Source organism: Dipodomys spectabilis, unplaced genomic scaffold (assembly GCF_019054845.1).
Source record: "Dipodomys spectabilis isolate Male_0828 unplaced genomic scaffold, ASM1905484v1 ptg000442l, whole genome shotgun sequence".
Lineage (NCBI taxonomy): Eukaryota > Metazoa > Chordata > Mammalia > Rodentia > Heteromyidae > Dipodomys > Dipodomys spectabilis.
This window is the reverse complement of record NW_024871119.1, coordinates 1-17500: the sequence shown is the minus strand read 5'-3', so window position 1 is coordinate 17500 and position 17500 is coordinate 1. Positions and strand designations below refer to the sequence as shown.

The window sequence follows — 17500 nt, the reverse complement described above, 5'->3', positions numbered from 1 at the left end:
GATCGCAGAGCAAAACCCAGCCCGGGCAGACCAAGGCCGCCAGCATTCATCTCACCCCAAGCTGGGCGTGGGGACGTGGCCAGAGTGGGAGAGCGCCAGCCTTGAGTAAAATGAAACACGAACGTCAAAAAAACCTCAAGGAAAAGGAATCAGGGCCTGCTCCTAGACTCCCGGGAGATTCTAGAACTTTCTTCCCAGGTCTGCCACCGCAGCAGAGGGAAACCCACCTGCCTGCCTTTAATCGTAGCTACTCAAGAGGCTGAGATCAAAGGACGCTGGTTCAAAGCCAGCCGGGGAAAGGGACCGCCATCAGACTCTGAGCCACCAAAAAGCCACAAGTGGAGGTGTGGCTCAGGTGGTACAGCACCAGCCTAGAGCCAAAGAGCCAGGTCCCGAATACAAGTCCCAGGGTCTGGACAAAACTCAATCAATCAAAAGAAATGTGAAATATAAACCTAGATGAAATGAAACATAAAATTAAATCAAGCCAGGCACCGGTGTCTCACACCTGTCACCCCAGCCACTCAGGAGGCTGAGACCTGAGGATCAGGGTTCAAAGCCAGCCCGGGCAGAAAAGTCCGTGAGACTCTGATCTCCCATGAACCCCCAGAAAACCGGAAGTGGCGCTGTGGCTCAAGCGGTAGAGCGCCAGCCTTGACGTGAAGAGCTGAGGGACAGCGCCCAGGCCCTGAGTTCAAGATCCAGGACACACACATACACACACACACACACACACACACGAGATGTCAGTGGTCCGTCCTGTCCTTCCTGGAGCCCCAGACCATTGCATGAGAGAGAGATCCAGATCAAAGCAGAGGAGAGACCTCTAAGGGGACCGCAGATGTCAAGGGACTACCCCTAATTAGTTATCTGTGTGATGAAATGCACAGGAGGAATATGCCGGGACTCCATGTCATTGTATTGTGATGATTGCTGTCCTTCCTGTGGTTGGTAAGTAGCCCGACAAAGGAACCACAATTTCATACATGAAGATCTGAGTGCAATGTCCGCGGCCCCCCCCCCCCGTCCCCACTCACAACTTACACAATTATTCATTTATTTAGCTTTGGTCAGTCCTGGGTCTTGAACTCAGGGCCTGGGCGCTGTCCCTCAGCTCTTCAGCGCAAGGCGGGGGCTCTACCACTTGAGCCACAGCGCCACGTCTTGTTTTCTGGTGGTTTAATGGTGATCAGAGTCTCACGGACTTTTCTGCCCAGGCTGGTCTCGAACTGTGATCCTCAGATCTCAGCCTCCTGAGGAGCTGGGGTGACAGGCGGGAGCCACTGGGACCTGGCTATTTTTTTTTCCCCTCCTGGATCTTTTCTACATTGATGAACAAGATACATTTACAGGGGCTGGGCAGGTGGCTCAGTGGTAGAGCGCTCGCCTTGCATGCATGAGGCCCTGGGTTCGATTCCTCAGCACCACATAAGCAGAAAAAACCAGATGTGGCACTGTGGCTCAAGTGGTAGAGCGCCAGCCTGGAGCTGAAGAGCTGAGGGACAGCGCCTAGGCCCTGAGTTCAAGACCCACGATCAACAAAAAAAGAAGTTACATTTACAAATTGGGAGCTTGCAGTTTGTTATGTGTGTGTTTGTGTGTGTGTGTGTGTGTGTGCACGTGTACTTTTGTTTTCTTGTACTAGTACTAAGGCTTGAATTCAGAGACTCACATTCTCATTTGTGTTTTTTTTCCACTAAAGGCTGGCTGGTGCTCTACCACTTGAGCCACACCTCCCTCTCCTTCTGGTCCTGGAACTTGAACTCGGCCTGGGCGCTGTCCCCGACTCTCTTGGTGCTCAAGGCTGGTGCTCTACCACCTGAGCCACGGCACCACTACTACCTTCCCCTACCCAGGCTGGCTTTGAACCTGGATCCTCAGATCTCAGCCTCCTGAGCAGCTGGGATGACAGGCGGGAGCCACTGGCGCCCAGCCTCTTTTCTTTCCTGCTAGAATTGGAGGTGAGTGTCTCCCTCGGATGTCTGGCCTGGGGTGGTTTTGAACTTGGAGCCTCGGATCTCAACCACCAGAGGAGCGAGGCGCCGGGCTGAGCCACGGAGAGAGATTTAAATTCACAGAAGAGAAGGAGCCTTGCCCTTCCCGGCATGGGGGGGGAGAGCATGATGTGAAAGTTTGGGGGTGCTTCCCCCCCAAAACGCACACACACACACACACACACACACAAAAACTGTTGGTTGGAAGTGGCGCTTTAGCTCAAGTGGTAGAGTGCTCGCCTTGAGCTGAAGAGCTGAGGGACAGCGCCCAGGCCCAGAGTTCAAGCCCCACGACCTACAAAAAAAAAAAAAAAAACTGTTGGCGAGTTGCTATCCCTCAGGTCGACAGCAGGTGGCGCTCAACCCAGGGAACTGGAGGAAGGTTAGTGGGTGATTACTAAACTCATTTCCAGAAACTTCTCCTCCCCCCTCCCCCTGCCCCGCCCCCAGGACCGCCTCCAGCCCCACCTCTCCAGGTCTCCGGCCTGGGCCGAGCCTTCTAGAAGGTTCCAGATGTCTAGGCCCGGATGCCTGGTCTCAGCGGGCGGAAACCCTCCCTCCACCAGCTGCTTGGCCAGATGTGAGTGTGAGGGACGGGGTGGGCACACGCATGCGCACGCACACACACACACACTCGGAGGGAGCGAGCTTTGCCTGCGAGCTCTTTAGAAAAGAGCCAGATTCCCTTCACTCTTTCTTTCTTTCTTTCTCTTCGTGCCGGTGCCAGGACTCGAACTCAGGACCTGGGCACTGTCCCTGTGGTGCTTCTTCACTCAGGCTGGCACGTGCTCCCCCTGGAGCCACACTTCCAACTTTTTGTGGCGGTCCCACACCATCTCCCGGACTGCCTGGCTTTGAACTGGGATCCTCCGATCTCGGCCTCTTGCGTGGCCGGGATTACAGGCGTGCGCTCCTGATCTAGATGATGAAACGGCACATTCATTACCACACAGGCGCGGCCTCCTCCTCTTCCTCCTCCTCTCGGGGCTCCTCCGGCCCACGCAGGGTGTGGCGCTGGTGGCCCAACGGTCACCCCAGGAGCTGACCTCCCCGGGCTACCCAGAGCCGTACCCGAACGATCAAGCCGTCACCACCCACATCCGGGCTCCAGAGGGCTCGAACGTGCGCCTGGTGTTTGTGGACTTTGACCTGGAGGGCTCGCCAGGCTGCGCCAAGGCCTGGGTCACGGTGAGTCGGGAGGTGGGGGCTGCAGGACCCCCCTCCCCAGCTCCGTCCCCGGCTACTCCCCCCCCACGCCCCAGCAAGGAGGGACCGGCTACTCAGGAGGCTGAGATGGGAGGATCACGGCTCAAAGCCAGCCGGGGCGGGAAAACCCATGAGACTCTTATCTCCAACAAAGCAGCAAAAAGCCGGAAGTGGAGCTGTGGTTCAAGTGGTAGAGCGCCAGCCTGGAGTGAAAAAGCTCAGGGGCAGCGCCCAGGCCCTGAGTTCAAGCTCCAGGCTGGGCACACACACACACACACACACACACACACACACACACACACACACACACGAGGAAGCTACTTGAGCCCCCCCCCACTAGGAGGAGGGGTGCAGATCCCCCCACACCATGACCACAATGGCGCGGGCCTCCCATCCCTGCGTCCACCTCCCCCTTGCAGGTCTCTGCGGATGGGAACGCGACGGCTCCAGCCCGGCTCTGCGGGCCGAGGGGCTCCGCGCTGGGCCCGGGGCCCGGACCCTTCGTGTCCACCGGGAGGACGCTGCGGCTGCAATTCCAGGCCGGACCTCCCTCCACCCACCGCGCTGCCTTCCCACACAAGGGCTTCCTGGCCCTCTACCAAGCCGTGCGTGAGTGCCCGGCCCCGGGCCGCGGGAGGAAACCCGGGTCCCAGCCCCGGGCCCTGGTATTTTCATAGGATGTGGAAGGTTTGCGTGTGTGGGATTGGTGTGTGGGGGTTGTTGGTTGGTTTTCGTATTTTCCTGGTCAGTCGTGGGGCTTGAACTCAGGGCCTGGGCGCTGTCCCTGAGCTTTTTCACTCAAGGCTGGCGCTCTACCCCTGGAGCCACAGCGCCACTTCCGGCTTTTGGCTGCTTCCTCGGAAGCTAAGCGTCTCACAGACGTTCCTGCCCGGGCTGGCTTTGAACTGGGATCCTCAGCTCTCAGCCTCCTCCTGAGTGGCTGGGATGACAGGCGGGAGCCACAGGTGCCCGGGAGGAAGTGGCGGTTTGAGTGACAGCCGGGGCTGAGGTCCCTTCTTGCTTCCTGAGCCCAGCGGAAGCAGCTCAGGAAGAGGCAGCCATGGCTCAGCCACAGACCCACAGGCACATTCGTAGTGTTGGCCCAAGGCCAGGGCTGGTGGCTCCCGCCTGTCACCCCAGCTACTCAGGAGGATGAGATCGGAGGATCGCGGTTCGAAGCCAGCCCGGGCAGGAAAGGCCGTGAGACTCTGATCTCCACATAAACCACTCAGAAAACCGGAAGTGGTGCTTTGGCTCAAGGGGTAGAGCGCCCGCCTTGAGCTGAAGAGCTCAGGGACAGCGCCCAGGCCCAGAGTTCAAGCCCCACGACTGACACAAACACACACAGGACTCCAGCCTCAGTTTGTATTTCCATGCAAGGCCCTAATGCTTGCTGTTCTCCTAAAGCTACAGGTCACCCACTGCCCATCAGCGGGGACCCCAACACCACCGCTACCCCCAGAGCTAACACCTCCCTGAGTCAGAATGGCTGCCCGGGACCCCACTACCAGGCCGCAGCAGCAGCCAGTGAGTCCCCCCAAAACACTTCCCATCAGCACCCGGGGCCCCGAGCACGAGCTCTGAGAAGCCCAGCATCCTCCAATTCTCAGCCTCCTTTCCTGACCTCTCATCCTCAGACTCCTCGGGGACAGTCAGCCGGACGGACGGACAGCGTGGATTAGATGGAACTCAGTGTGTGCCTGGTGAGTGGACAGTTGCTCCCAGGCCTGGGGTGTGGGGGACCCTGGGGGGAGGAGAAGCCTCTGAGTAATAAAAGGGGAGGTGAAGATGGGCACCGTAGCTCCCGCCTGTCATCCCAGCCACTCAGGAGGCTGAGATCTGAGGATCACGGTTCAAAGCCAGCCTGGGCAGGAAAGTCCGTGAGACTCTGATCACCCATGAACCACCAGGAAACTGGAAGTGGCGCTGTGGCTCACGTGGTAGAGCGCCAGCCTTGAGCTGAAGAGCTCAGGGACAGCGCCCAGGCCCTGAGTTCAAGTCTAGCCACAGAAGCCAAGACTCTTTTCTAGGAGGAGCCCAGGGAGAGGCTTGGACCCCCCAGGGCCGACCATAGCAAATCAGCGCTGTCACTCCGAGGGACAATTCTGAGTGTATGCGTGGGGGGGGGGGGGGGTCCTGGGACTTGAACTCAGGGCCTGGCCGTTGTCCCTAAGCTTCTTCACTCAAGGCTGATGCTCTACCACTTGAGCCGCAGCGCCGCTTCCGACATTTTTGGTAGATAATTAAAGGTGAGAGTCTCACGGCTGACTTTGAACCGCCATCCTCAGACCTCAGCCTCCGGAGAAGCCGGGATTCCAGGCGTGCGCCCTGGCGCCCGGCCTCGGTGGAAGTCTTGGATCTGTTTATTTCTGGGCAGCTGCTCATGGTGGCCCCCTCGTCTCTCTGTCTCGCAGTCTGTGGGCGCGCGGTGACCCCCCTGTCCCCGGTCCCCCCAGCCCTGGGCTCCCGGGAAGCGGAGCCGGGCAGCTTCCCGTGGCAGGCCCTGACCAGCGTCCATGGCCGGGGCGGCGGGGCCCTGCTGGGGGACCGGTGGGTGCTGACCGCCGCCCATGCCCTGCGCCCCAAGAACCGCGTGTCCGGCGGGAGGCGGCCCCGCGTGGACGTGTTCCTGGGCCACGCGGACGTCGACGGGATGCTGGCATCTGGGGCTCACGCCGTCCGCCGTGTCCACGTGCACCCGGCCTACCGCCAGGATGAACCCCACGACTTTCGGGGGGACCTCGCCCTGCTGGAGCTCCGGCACCCCGTGTCCGTGGGTCCCCACCTGCTCCCCGTCTGTCTCCCCGACAGGGAGGCCCTGTCCCTCGCGGGCGTGGCGGGCTACGTCAGCGGCTTCGGCGCCCAGCGGGGCTGGCTAAGCACCAAGCTCAAGCACTCGGGGGTGCAGGTGGCACCCCGGGAACGCTGTGAGGCCTGGCTGCGGGAGAGGGGCAGGGCGGAGGTGTTCTCCCACGAGATGTTCTGTGCTGGGGATGAGGCCCAGGACAGCGCTGTCTGCCAAGGGGACAGCGGCAGCGTCTTTGTGGTGTGGGACGACTTAGCTCAGCACTGGGTCGCCACGGGTATTGTGTCCTGGGGTATTGGGTGTGGCCAAGGCTATGGCTTCTACACCAAAATCCTCAGCTATGTGGACTGGATCAGAGGAGTCATGGAAGGGAAGGACTGAGCCCGGGGTGGTAGAAGGACCCCTGGCCCCCCACAGGCCGAAGGCCGGGCGTGGCTGCTCACGCCTGCCATCCCAGCCACTCCAGAAGCTGAGATCTGAGGATCGCAATGCAAAGCCAGCCCTGGGCGGACAAATCTGTGAGACTCTCCTCTCCAATGAGCCAGCAAAAAGCCAGAAGTTGGAGCCGTGGTTCACGTGGTAGAGCGGCAGCCTTGAGCAACGGAAAAACTCAGAGACATCGTCCAGGCCCCGAGTTCAAGCCCCAAGACCCGCACCACACCTGTGCGCTGTCTTTGAGCATTTTTTTTTTCTTTCCTCACTCAAGGCTGGTGCTCTAACACGTGAGCCACACCTCCGCGTCCGGCTTTTTGCTGGGCCATTGCTGATAAGAGTCTCAAGGAATTTTTGTTTTGTTGGTTTGCCTGTACTGGCTTTGAACAGCGATCCTCCAGATCTCAGCCTCCTGAGTAGCTGGGAATACAGATGAGACACCGACACCCAGCCCTTTCTGGAGAAATCTTACATGTTCTCTATTTTGTTTTGTTTTGTTGCTGGTCCTGGGTCTTGAACTCAGGGCCTGGGTGTTGTCTCTGAGCCTCTTTGTGCTCAAAGCTAGTGCTTTACCACTGTCCCTCAGCTCTTCAGCTCAAGGCTGGCGCTCTACTACTTGAGCCACAGCACCACTTCCGGTTTTCTGGTGGTTCATTAGAGATCAGAGTCTCACGGACTTTTCCTGCCCAGGCTGGCTTTGAACCGTGATCCTCAGATCTCAGCCTCCTGAGTAGCTAGGATGACAGGCGTGAGCCACCAGTGTCTGGCTGAGACTCTTCTCTCTACCTAGCAAAAAGCTGGAAGTGGAGCTATGGCTCAAGTAGTAGAGCACCAGCCTTGAACAAAAAACGGCTAAAGGAGAGCTTAAAGCCTTGAGTTCAAGCGCCAGTACTGGCACACACGCACATGCGCGCACACACAAACATACACACACACAGAGGGCTGGAAGAGATGGAGAATGAGGTCATGGATCAAGGTGCCCTGTATTCATAAACTGCTTCATTGGATGGCAGCTCCTTTGTACAACTACTTAACAAATAAAAAATAGGGAAAAGAAAAAGATTTTCAGCAATGGCCAGTGAAAGATAAAAACAAAAGATCAGCCGAGCCCAGTGGCGCCCGCCTGTCATCCCAGCTACTCAGGAGGCTGAGATCTGAGGATCGGGGTTGGAGGCCAGCCTGGGCAGGAAAGTCCAGGAGACTCTGATCTCCCAGGAACCACCAGAAAACTGGAAATGGTGCTGTGGCTCAAGGGGTAGAGCGCCCGCCTGGAGCTGAAGAGCTGAGGGACAGCGCCCAGGCCCCGAGTTCAAGCCTGGTGACTGACAAAGAAAAGAAAGCATTCAGATTCCCCTTCCCCTTTGTCATTCCCCATATGGACCGGCAGGTGGCGCAATGAACGGGATCCCTCCCCCCCTGCCCCCCCAAATAAATGAAAACTGAAGAGGAAACTCAGATTTGCTTTGGTTTTGTTTTCTCTTCTCTTGCGTGTGAGCTGTTCGTGCAAATAGTTCATCGCTCCCAGCATTCCTTCTGGAACAGTCTCCCCTCCCTGCCCCCTCCACAGCCCTCCCCAACCCTGCCCTCCCCTGCTGGGAGCTGCAGGCCCACAGCCGGGCAGGAAGACAGCTGAGGGCCGGCATCACAGCAGCCCTGGAGTCATGTGAGTAATGGTGGTGGGCACTGAGAGGTCGGGGAGGAGCTGCCCCCCATGCCACCCTGTTCTGGTTTATTTAGGGAGACAGGGCACCCCCCTCAAATACTGTCCCCCAACCCCCGCCTCCTCTTCCCCCTGAGGTCCCCAGGAACATCTGCCTTTCAACTCCAGACTTAGCTTTTGCCTGTCTTTGTTCTGCTCCAGGGCTCGTGGTGGGGGGCAGCAAGGATTGGGGACCCCCACCCCCTTTCTCCTCTCCCCGTTACTTAGGTTAAGTCTGTAGGAATCCTTCCAGAAGAAAACCAGGGTTGGGTTGGAGAAACTTGGCCTCGATTCTCCACCGGTTCCAGGAAAGGGAGATGGTGGAGGCCAGGCTGGGGGGGGCGGGGAGGGGGGGTTGGGCCCCCCACGGGAGGGTGTCCCCCTGCCCCCGGGACTCCCCCCCCTCCAGTGGGGTCCCCCTCCGGCTTTGTGCTTCTCCCATGGGAAGTTGAGGATAGAGGCTGGGCGCTGTTGCTCACACCTGTAGTACCAGCCACTCCAGAGGCTGAGATCTGAGGGTCCTCGTCCCACGCCAGCCCAAGTAGAAGAAAGGCTGCTCACTCCAGCCTCTCCGGGGCCCCCCATGACCCAGGGCCCCCCACTCCGGCCCCCTGACACCCCAACTCCTCCTCTGGCAGGTGGCTTGCTCTCCTCTGGGTGTCGGCGCTGCTCGGCGGGGCCGGAGGCTCCAGCCCGCAGAAGCTCTTCGGGACGGTGACATCGCCCCGGTACCCCAAGCCGTACCCCAATAATGTCGAGACCACCACGGTCATCGAGGTGCCCCGGGGGTACCGGGTGAAGCTGGTCTTCCGGATGTTCGACGTGGAGCCGTCCGAAGCGTGTTTCTATGACTACGTCAAGGTGGCCGCTGGCTTGGGAGGGGGGACGTGGGGGGGGGTCCCGGCTGAACCCCTCTGCAGACCCCCCCCACACCCCTGAAGCGGCGATGGCTCACTCACTGCCGGGTCCGGGCTGCCCACAGGTGTTAGAGCCCCCATCTCAACACAGCAACTGTCACCAAGCGCACGCCTGTCATCCCAGCCCCTCGGGAGGCTGAGGTGGGAGGATCCCAGATGGAGGCCAGCGCGGGCAGGAGAGTCTGTGAGACTCTGATGTCCCATAGGACACACACACACACACACACACACACACACACACACACACACACACACACAGCCAGCAGGGCGCCCCTGGCTCCCGCCTGTCACCCCAGCTCCTCAGGAGGCTGAGATCCTGAGGATCGCGGTTCAAAGCCAGCCTGAGCAAGGAAAGTCCGTGCTAAGAGGCGGCGTTGGCCACCACCACAGTGAAATGGTGAAGCTTCCTTCACTCTGGCGGGATAACGGGAAGGACTTCCCAGACCTGCCCCTCACGGCCTCTTCCTCCCCCACACCCCCAGATCTCTGCGGATAAGAAGAGCCTGGGGCGGTTCTGTGGGCACCCGGGGTCACCCCGGGGCCGCCCCCCGGGGAGGACGGAGTTCCTCTCCCTGGGGAACCGGATGCTGCTCACCTTCCACACCGACTTCTCCAACGAGGAGAACGGGACGGCCATGTTCTACAAGGGATTCCTGGCCTACTACCAGGCCGTGGGTGAGCGCCCAGGGGAAGTGTGCCATGTTGAACGAGACCCAGGAGAAGGACCCCACAGTGGCCCCCGCCTGCCATCCCCAGCGACTCAGAGAGGCTGAGATCTAGAGGATCGCGGTCCAAAGCCAGCTGGGGCAGGGAAGTCCATGAGACTCTGATCTCCAGTGAACCACCAGAAAACTGGAAGTGGCGCTGTGGCTCAAGGGGTCGAGCGCCAGCCTGGAGCTGAAGAGCTGAGGGACAGCGCCCAGGCCCTGAGTTCAAGACTCAGTATAAGTATGAGAGAGGAGAGGCCGGCCTTTCTTCCCAGGCCTCCAGTGAGTGGCCTCCCTGACTCTAGAAATCTCTAGTATGGAATTAAATAGTCCTCCTGCCTTTTTTTTTTTATTATTCTTTTTGCCAGCTCCAGGCTGGCGCTCGACTCCTTGAGCCCCAGCGCCACTTCCTGGTTTTCCGGTGGCTCCTGGGAGATCATCGTCTCGTGGCCTTTCCTGGCCTCCAACTGCGATCCTCAGACCTCGGCCTCCTGCGGCGCCGGGCTGGCCAGCGTGCGCCCGGCCTCACCCGGGCATTTTCCCTTGCAGACCTGGACGAATGCACTGCGCCACCCAGCCCGCTGGACGGGGCCGCGGGGCCCCGGTGTCAACAGCTCTGCCACAACTACGTCGGGGGGTATTTCTGCTCCTGCCGTGCGGGCTACGAGCTCCAGAAGGATGGTTCCTGCCGAGGTGAGCGAGGCCCGGGGCGGGGGACCGCGGGGGGAGGGGTCCTGGGCCCCCCCCAGCATTCCCGGTGACCCCCCTCGCCTGGCCTCTGTCCCTCCAGCCGAATGCAGCCGTGAGCTGCACACGGAGCCCTCGGGGGTCATCTCCAGCCTCGAGTACCCCCGTCCCTACCCCCCGGACTTGAGGTGCAACTACAGCATTCGTGTGGACAGGGGGTTCAGCCTGCACCTCAAATTCATGGAGCCCTTCGACATCGACGACCACCAGCAAGTCCACTGCCCCTACGACCAGCTCCAGGTACGGCCCCCAAATCCTCCTCCATTGCAGTTTGGTGCCCATCCTAGGACTCGAACTCAGGGCCTGGGCGCCGTCCCTCAGCTCTTCAGCTCCAGGCGGGCGCTCTACCGCTTGATCCACAGCGCCACTTCCAGTTTTCTGAGTGGTTCAGGGGAGATCAGAGTCTCACGGATTTTCCTGCCCGGGCTGGCTTTGAACTGCGATCCTCTAGATCTCAGCCTCCTGAGTGGCTGGGATGGCAGGCGGGAGCCACGGTGCCCGGGAGACTTGGAGTCCAAGCATGGCGAAGGCACCCCACACCCCTCCTCCACCCTGAGCCGCCAGGCCGATCCCCAAGGGTGTGTGCTAGCCGGGCACCGTAGCTCCCGCCTGCCATCCCAGCCGCTCAAGATCTGCGGATGTGCATAAGCCAGACCAGGCAGTAAAACTGCGTGTGACCAGACAGCAAAAAGCCAGGGGTGGTGGCGCGGCTCATGCGGTACAGCACCAGGCGTGAGCACAAAAGCGTGTGTGCCCAGGTCCTGAGTTCAAGTCCCAGCATGGGCATAAGAACAATAAAAAAATCTCCACTGCTGCGTTAACCCCGCCTTGTCCACGCTCAGATCTACGCGCGCGGGAAGAGGCTGGGCGAGTTCTGTGGGAAGCAGAGGCCCCCGGACCTGGATGTCAGCAGCAACGCCGTGGACGTGGTGTTCTTCACCGACGAGTCAGGGGACAGCCGGGGCTGGAAGCTGCGCTACACCACCCAAAGTGAGCCAGGCGTGCTGGCAGCCAGCGGGGGGGGGAGGGCTCGGTCCCACCTCAGCCCCCCAAAAACATCACAGTGACTCAGGCCAGTGACTCAGGAGGCTGAGGCCGGAGGATCGCAGTTGGAGGCCAGCCCGGGCAGGAAAGTCTGGGAGACTCTGATCTCCCAGGCACCAGCAGAAAACCAGAAGTGGCGCTGTGGCCCAAGGGGTAGAGTGCCAGCCTGGAGCTGAAGAGCTGAGGGACAGCGCCCAGGCTCTGAGTTCAAGCCCCAGGACTGACAACAACAACAACAACAATAATAATAATGATGATGACAGAATAAATATTTAAAATCCAGGCCTGCTTGGCTGGCCAGCCATGAGGAATGCTGGGGTGGGGGAAGGAAGGTGGTCCCACAAGAAGCTTGTTTTCTGGGTCCCCCCAACAGCCGTCAAGTGCCCCCAACCCAAGGCCCTGGATGACTTCACCATCATCGAGAAGCTAAAGTTGCTGTATGAGTATCGGGACTACTTCGTGGCCACCTGCAAGCAAGGCTACCAGCTGGTAAAGGTGAGAGGGGCCCTGAGCCCCCCCAGCCCCCAGCCCCCCCCATCCCAGGAGGAGCTCCACAGGCAGAGACCCCCCAAATCTCCTCAGTCCTAGTGAACATTGGTTGAGCTGGAACAGACAACTGGTCAACCAGCTCAACTTGAGTACACACTAGAAACCTTGTTCTGGTGGTGTGTGTGTGTGTGTGTGTGTGTCGGTCGTGGGGCTTGAACTCAGGGCCTGGGCGCTGTCCCTCAGCTCTTCAGCTCAAGGCTGGCGCTCTACCCCTTGAGCCACAGCGCCACATCTGGTTTTCTGGTGGTTTAATGGTGATCAGAGTCTCACGGACTTTTCTGCCCAGGCTGGCTTTGAACCAGAATTCTCAGAACTTTAGGAACTAATGTTGAATGCTAGAAAATAAGTGGTTCAAGTGGTAGAGGGCCGACCTCGCAAACCTGAGGCCCCAGGTTCAAATTCCACCACTACCCAACAAAGAAACTGAGTCCTGGGCATTGCTCTAAGGTCTTGGACACAAACAGGCTTGCTTTTTACATAACCCCGGGGTTATGTAAAAATAGCTCAGGTGCAGGGCGCCGGTGGCTCAGGCCTGTCATCCCGGCTACTCGGGAGGCTGAGATCTGGGAATCATGGTTCAAAGCCAGCCCGGGCAGGAAAGTCCCTGAGACTCTGATCTCCAGTGAACCAGCAAAATGCTAGAGGTGGAGCTGTGGCTCAAGTGGTAGAGCACCAGCCTTGAGTGAAAAAGCTCAGGGACAGCGCCCAGGACAGAGATTCCAGCCTTGGACAGATGGTAGGAAGGAAGGAAAGAAGGAGGGAAGGAAGGGAGTCAGGGAGGGAGGGAGGGAGGAAGGAAGGAAGGAAGGAGGGAGGGAGGGAGGGAGGGAGGAGGGAGGAGGGAGGGAGGGAGGGAGGGAGGGAGGATGGAGGGAGGGAGGGAGGGAGGAGGGAGGAAGGATGGAGGGAGGGAGGGAGGGAGGGAGGAGGGAGGGAGGAGGGAGGAAGGATGGAGGGAGGGAGGGAGGGAGGGAGGAGGGAGGAGGGAGGGAGGGAGGGAGGGAGGGAGGGAGGGAGGAAGGAAGGAAGGGAGGGAGGGAGGGAGGGAGGGAGGGAGGAAGGAAGGAAGGGAGGGAGGGAGGGAGGGAGGGAGGGAGGAAGGAAGGAAGGGAGGGAGGGAGGGAGGGAGGGAGGGAAGCCCAGGCCCTCATGCTCTCTCCATTTGAGATGAGTCTTCCCTGGAGCTGGCTTTGAGCCTCGATCCTCCGCTCTCGGCCTCCTGAGTGGCTGGGATGACAGGCGTGCGCCACGGCGCCCGGCTTGGGGTGTGAGATGGCGACACGGCTCCCTGTCACCTCTGCTCCCGCAGGGAGACCAGGTGCTGTCTTCCTTCAGCGCCACCTGCGGACATGATGGCACGTGGGATCGAGCCATGCCCCGGTGCAAGAGTAAGTCACGATGTCTGCCACCCTCCCCCTCCTCCCTCCTCCTCAGGGGGCCCATGGGGGGGGAAAGAGGGTGCCCAGATCAGCGGCGCCCACAAACGCCTTCCTGCCCCTCCGTGATGGACGAATGAGCCCCCGAGTCTACGCAGGCGGGGTTGATCTTCCGCCCAACCCCCTGTGCACACCTCGGCCGAGTCTCGTAGCTCCCCTACACCGTCCCTGCCGCTCACCGCCCGTGTTCTCCACTAGTCAGGGACTGTGGACCGCCCCGAGCGCTGCCCAACGGGGACTTCCGCTACGTCACGGCCGAGGGAGTGAGCACCTACCAGGCCCAGATCCAGTACCACTGCCGGGAGCCCTACTACGCCATGAGCACCCGGGAGGGCCGCAGCGAGGCCCAGCGGGGTAGGCCGGCGGCCGGCGGCCGTCTCCCGTCCCCTCCTGCCCGCCTTCCTCCGGGAAGGCCTCTGAGATTCCTCCCAGGCCAGCTGGGGTGGGAGGAAGGGGGGAAGGGAGGGAGTAAAGTCACCGGAACCAGACCTGTAGCGCACGCCTGTCATCCCAGCCACTCAGGAGGCTGAGAGCAGAGGCTCGCGCTTCAAAGCCAAACCCAGGGCGGGAAGGTCCATGAGCTTCTGATCTCCAAGGAGATCTCACACACACGCACACACACACACGCACATACACACACACATGCACACGCACACACACCATCTAGTATGTCTGATTTGAACCATTCACTCGGTGCTCACCCCGTGAGTGCTTTGTCCCAGCACCCTGAGCCTCCGCCCTCTGGCAGATCAGCATTGATTGGGGTCCCCCCCCCCCCCCCCCGCTGCAGGGGCCTACACCTGCACCGCGCAGGGCATCTGGAAGAACGAGGAGGAGGGAGAGAAGATGCCCCGCTGTCTGCCAGGTATGGAGGCCCTGGGGGGGTCAGAGTTCATTAGAGCCTTCCAGCTTTGGGGAGCCTAGAGGTTGGGGGGGGAGGGAGAGAAAACCCCTTAACTTGAAGTGAAATAAAGAAAGGAGAGGAAAGGGTAGGCTGGCCCCCGCCCGTCACCCCAGCTCCTCAGGAGGCTGGGATCTGAGGATCGTGGTTGGAGGCCAGCCTGGGCAGGAAAGTCCCTGAGACTCTGATCTCCCATGAACCACCAGAAAACCAGAAGTGGCGCTGTGGCTCAAGGGGTAGAGCGCCCACCTTTTTTTTTTTGTCAGTCGTGGGACTTGAACTCAGGGCCTGGGCGCTGTCCCTCAGCTCTTCAGCTCAAGACTGGCGCTCTACCCCTTGAGCCACAGCGCCACTTCTGGTTTTCTGGTGGTTCATGGGATCTAAGAATCTCATGGACTTTCCTGCCTGGGCTGGCCTTGAACCATGATCCTCAGATCTCAGCCTCCTGAGTAGCTGGGGTGACAGGTGGGAGCTGCCCATGCCTGGCTTTAGAATGCTGGCCTTGAGCACAAAGAGGCTCAAAGACAGTGCCCAGGCCCAGAGTTCAAGTCCCAGGACATGCAAACAAGCAAGTAAGCCAGACAGACAGGGGCTGGGCAGGGGGCTCAGTGGTAGAGCGCTTGCCTTGCATGCATGAGGCCCTGGGTTCGATTCCTCAGCACCACATAAGCAGAAAAAGTCAGAAGTGGCGCTGTGGCTCAAGTGGTAGAGCGCCCGCCTTGAGCTGAACAGCTGAGGGACGGCGCCCGGGCTCTGAGTTCAAGTCCCAGCAGTAGCCAAAAAGCAAAAAAGACGCAGGGAAGGCGGCACAGGTCAGACCCACGCGGGCCGTGGATGTGTGTTGCAGTGTGCGGGAAGCCGGTGCACCCCGTGCGGGAGAAGCAGCGAATCATCGGGGGCCACACGGCCGAGCTGGGCAACTTCCCGTGGCAGGCCTACACCCACATTTATGGCCGGGGTGGGGGGGCCCTGCTGGGGGACCGCTGGGTCCTCACGGCGGCCCACACGCTGGCCCCCAAAGACTACGAGCCCCACGATGCCCACGAGCGCCCCCCAATCGACGTGTTCCTGGGCCACACCAACGAGGAGGAGATCAAGAGACTGGGGGTGCGCCGCGTGCGCCGCGTCCACGTGCACCCCGACTACCGCCAGGACCAGCCGCACAACTTTGAGGGTGACCTGGCCCTGCTGGAGCTGGAGAGCAGGGTCCCCCTCGGCCCCCACCTTCTGCCCATCTGTCTCCCCGACAACGAGACCCTGTACGACCCGGGCCTCGTGGGCTTTGTCAGCGGCTTTGGCCTCACGCGCGACAAGATCGCCTTCGACCTCAGGTTCGTGCGGCTGCCCGTGGCCCAGCGTGGGGCCTGCGAGACGTGGCTCCGGAGCAAAAGGAGCCACGATGTCTTCTCCCACAACATGTTCTGCGCGGGGGACCCCAGGCTGAGGCAGGATGCCTGTCAGGGGGACAGCGGGGGCGTGTTCGCGGCCAGGGACCACGAGGCTGACCGCTGGGTGGCCACGGGCATCGTGTCGTGGGGCATCGGCTGCGGCCGTGGCTACGGGTTCTACACCAAGCTCCTCAGCTACGTGGAGTGGATCCAGAAGGTGATGGGGGAGGAAGAGGAGGGCTGAGAGCCCCCCGAATCCACCTAGAAGGCAAACTAGAAAATGATCGTGGGGTGGGGGGGAGAGTCTGGTGCCTCACGCCTGTAATCCCGGCCACTCAGGAAGCTGAGATGGAGGAGGAGGCCCAGGCAGGGAAATCTGTAGGACTCTTATCTCCAATAAATGACTCAAAACAAAACAAACAAACCAGTTCTTAAGCGGTAGAGCATTAGCTTTGAGGGGAAACGCAGTAGTGTGTTAGCCTTGAGCAAAGAAAGCTCAGGGACAGCACCCAGGCCCTGAGTTCAAGCCCCAGGACTGACAGAAAGGAAGGAAGGAAGGAAGGAAGGAAGGAAGGGAGGGAGGGAGGGAGGAAGGGAGGGAAAGGAAGGAGGGGAGGGAGGGAAATATCATGTAGCCACTTGGACATAACTACTAAGATTCATATTAAAATCACACATACAGAATGATTCTCTGTGAAATTAATTCTCTTTATTGGCTTTACTATAGTCCCATCCCCACCCCTGCCTGTTTAATTTGTTTTAAGATAGGGTCAAGCCCGGATTGGTGGCTCCCCGCCCTATCATCCCAGCTACTCAGGAGGCTGAGATGTGAGGATCGAGGTTCAAGGCCAGCCCAGGCAGAAAAGTCTGTGAGACTCTGATCTCCAAGGAACCACCAGAAAACTAGAAGTGGTGCTGTGGCTCAAGGGGTAGAGCGCCAGCCTTGAGCTGAAGAGCTGAGGGACAGCGGCGCCCAGGCCCTGAGTTCAAGCCCCAGGATTGACCAAAACAGAAGAGGAGGAGGAGGAGCAGGAAGAGGAGGAGGAAGGAGAAGGAGGAAGAGGAGGAGGAGGGGGAAGAGGAAGATTTTTCAGGGTCTTTTATTGTGCCAGGCTTGGAGCATGAATCCAGGGCCTGGGTGTATGCCTCTTGGCTTTTTCACTTGTATTACTCAAGGCTGGCACTTTGCCCTTTGAATCACACCCCCACTTCCCTTTTGTGCTGGTTAATTGAAATGAACAGCATCATGAATGTATCTATCCAGGCTGGCCTCGAACCACGATCCTCAGCTCTCAGCCTCCTGAGTAGCTGGGATGGCAGGCGGGAGCCCCGGCTCATTGCCAATTCTACTGGACCTGAGATGCCCGGCAGTGGACAGAGATTTTGTGTGACACTTTTGTCCTTGGTACTAAAGTTTGAACTCTGGGCCTCACCACTTGCTAGTCAGGACCTCTTTCTGCTGGGCCACGCCTCCAAACCCAGTTTTTGCTGCTTAGCATTGAGATAGGATCTCATTTCCTGTCTGAGCCATGAAACTCACCTAAATTAGACTCCCTGGTAGCCGGGATTAAAGAGGTGTGTGTCTCCCCGTGCAGATCTTCATTGACAAGGAGAGTCTCACCAACCTTTTGATTTTTCTTGTCAGTCCTGGGGCTTGAACTCAGGGCCTGCACA

General features: G+C 59.7%; 2 protein-coding genes across 3 annotated transcripts; both read left to right on the top strand.

Annotated features, from left to right (window-relative positions):
• The first annotated feature begins 2517 nt into the window (after window positions 1-2517).
• Window positions 2518-6519, top strand: C1rl (complement C1r subcomponent like). 2 transcript variants are annotated; one of them, XM_042668517.1, is made up of 6 exons: window positions 2518-2574; window positions 2948-3182; window positions 3620-3809; window positions 4608-4727; window positions 4838-4903; window positions 5615-6519. In XM_042668517.1, the coding sequence occupies exons 1-6, from the start codon at window positions 2522-2524 to the stop codon at window positions 6385-6387; spliced, it is 1437 nt and encodes a 478-aa protein (XP_042524451.1). In that variant the 5' UTR covers window positions 2518-2521; the 3' UTR covers window positions 6388-6519. The 2 variants fall into 2 exon arrangements, with proteins under 2 accessions (XP_042524451.1, XP_042524452.1); XM_042668518.1 differs by lacking the exon at window positions 4608-4727.
• A 1416-nt stretch (window positions 6520-7935) lies between these two features.
• On the top strand, window positions 7936-16182 carry C1r (complement C1r). The gene is made up of 11 exons (XM_042668519.1): window positions 7936-8101; window positions 8776-8998; window positions 9537-9729; window positions 10311-10454; window positions 10552-10748; window positions 11351-11498; window positions 11926-12047; window positions 13411-13489; window positions 13736-13891; window positions 14328-14402; window positions 15286-16182. Coding segments are annotated over exons 1-11 (2124 nt in total). The 5' UTR covers window positions 7936-8099; the 3' UTR covers window positions 16071-16182.
• Window positions 16183-17500: the final 1318 nt, after the last annotated feature.

Excerpts from the sequence above, each read along its gene's own strand:
- C1rl (XM_042668517.1), top strand. The coding sequence starts at position 2,522 with ATGCCTGGTCTCAGCGGGCGGAAACCCTCCCTCCACCAGCTGCTTGGC. Across the intron at positions 3,183-3,619 it reads GCGCCAAGGCCTGGGTCACG|GTCTCTGCGGATGGGAACGC; the intron begins GTGAGTCGGGAG and ends TCCCCCTTGCAG. Across the intron at positions 4,904-5,614 it reads TGGAACTCAGTGTGTGCCTG|TCTGTGGGCGCGCGGTGACC; the intron begins GTGAGTGGACAG and ends TCTGTCTCGCAG.
- C1r (XM_042668519.1), top strand. Across the intron at positions 9,730-10,310 it reads GGCCTACTACCAGGCCGTGG|ACCTGGACGAATGCACTGCG; the intron begins GTGAGCGCCCAG and ends TTTCCCTTGCAG. Across the intron at positions 11,499-11,925 it reads GCTGCGCTACACCACCCAAA|CCGTCAAGTGCCCCCAACCC; the intron begins GTGAGCCAGGCG and ends TCCCCCCAACAG.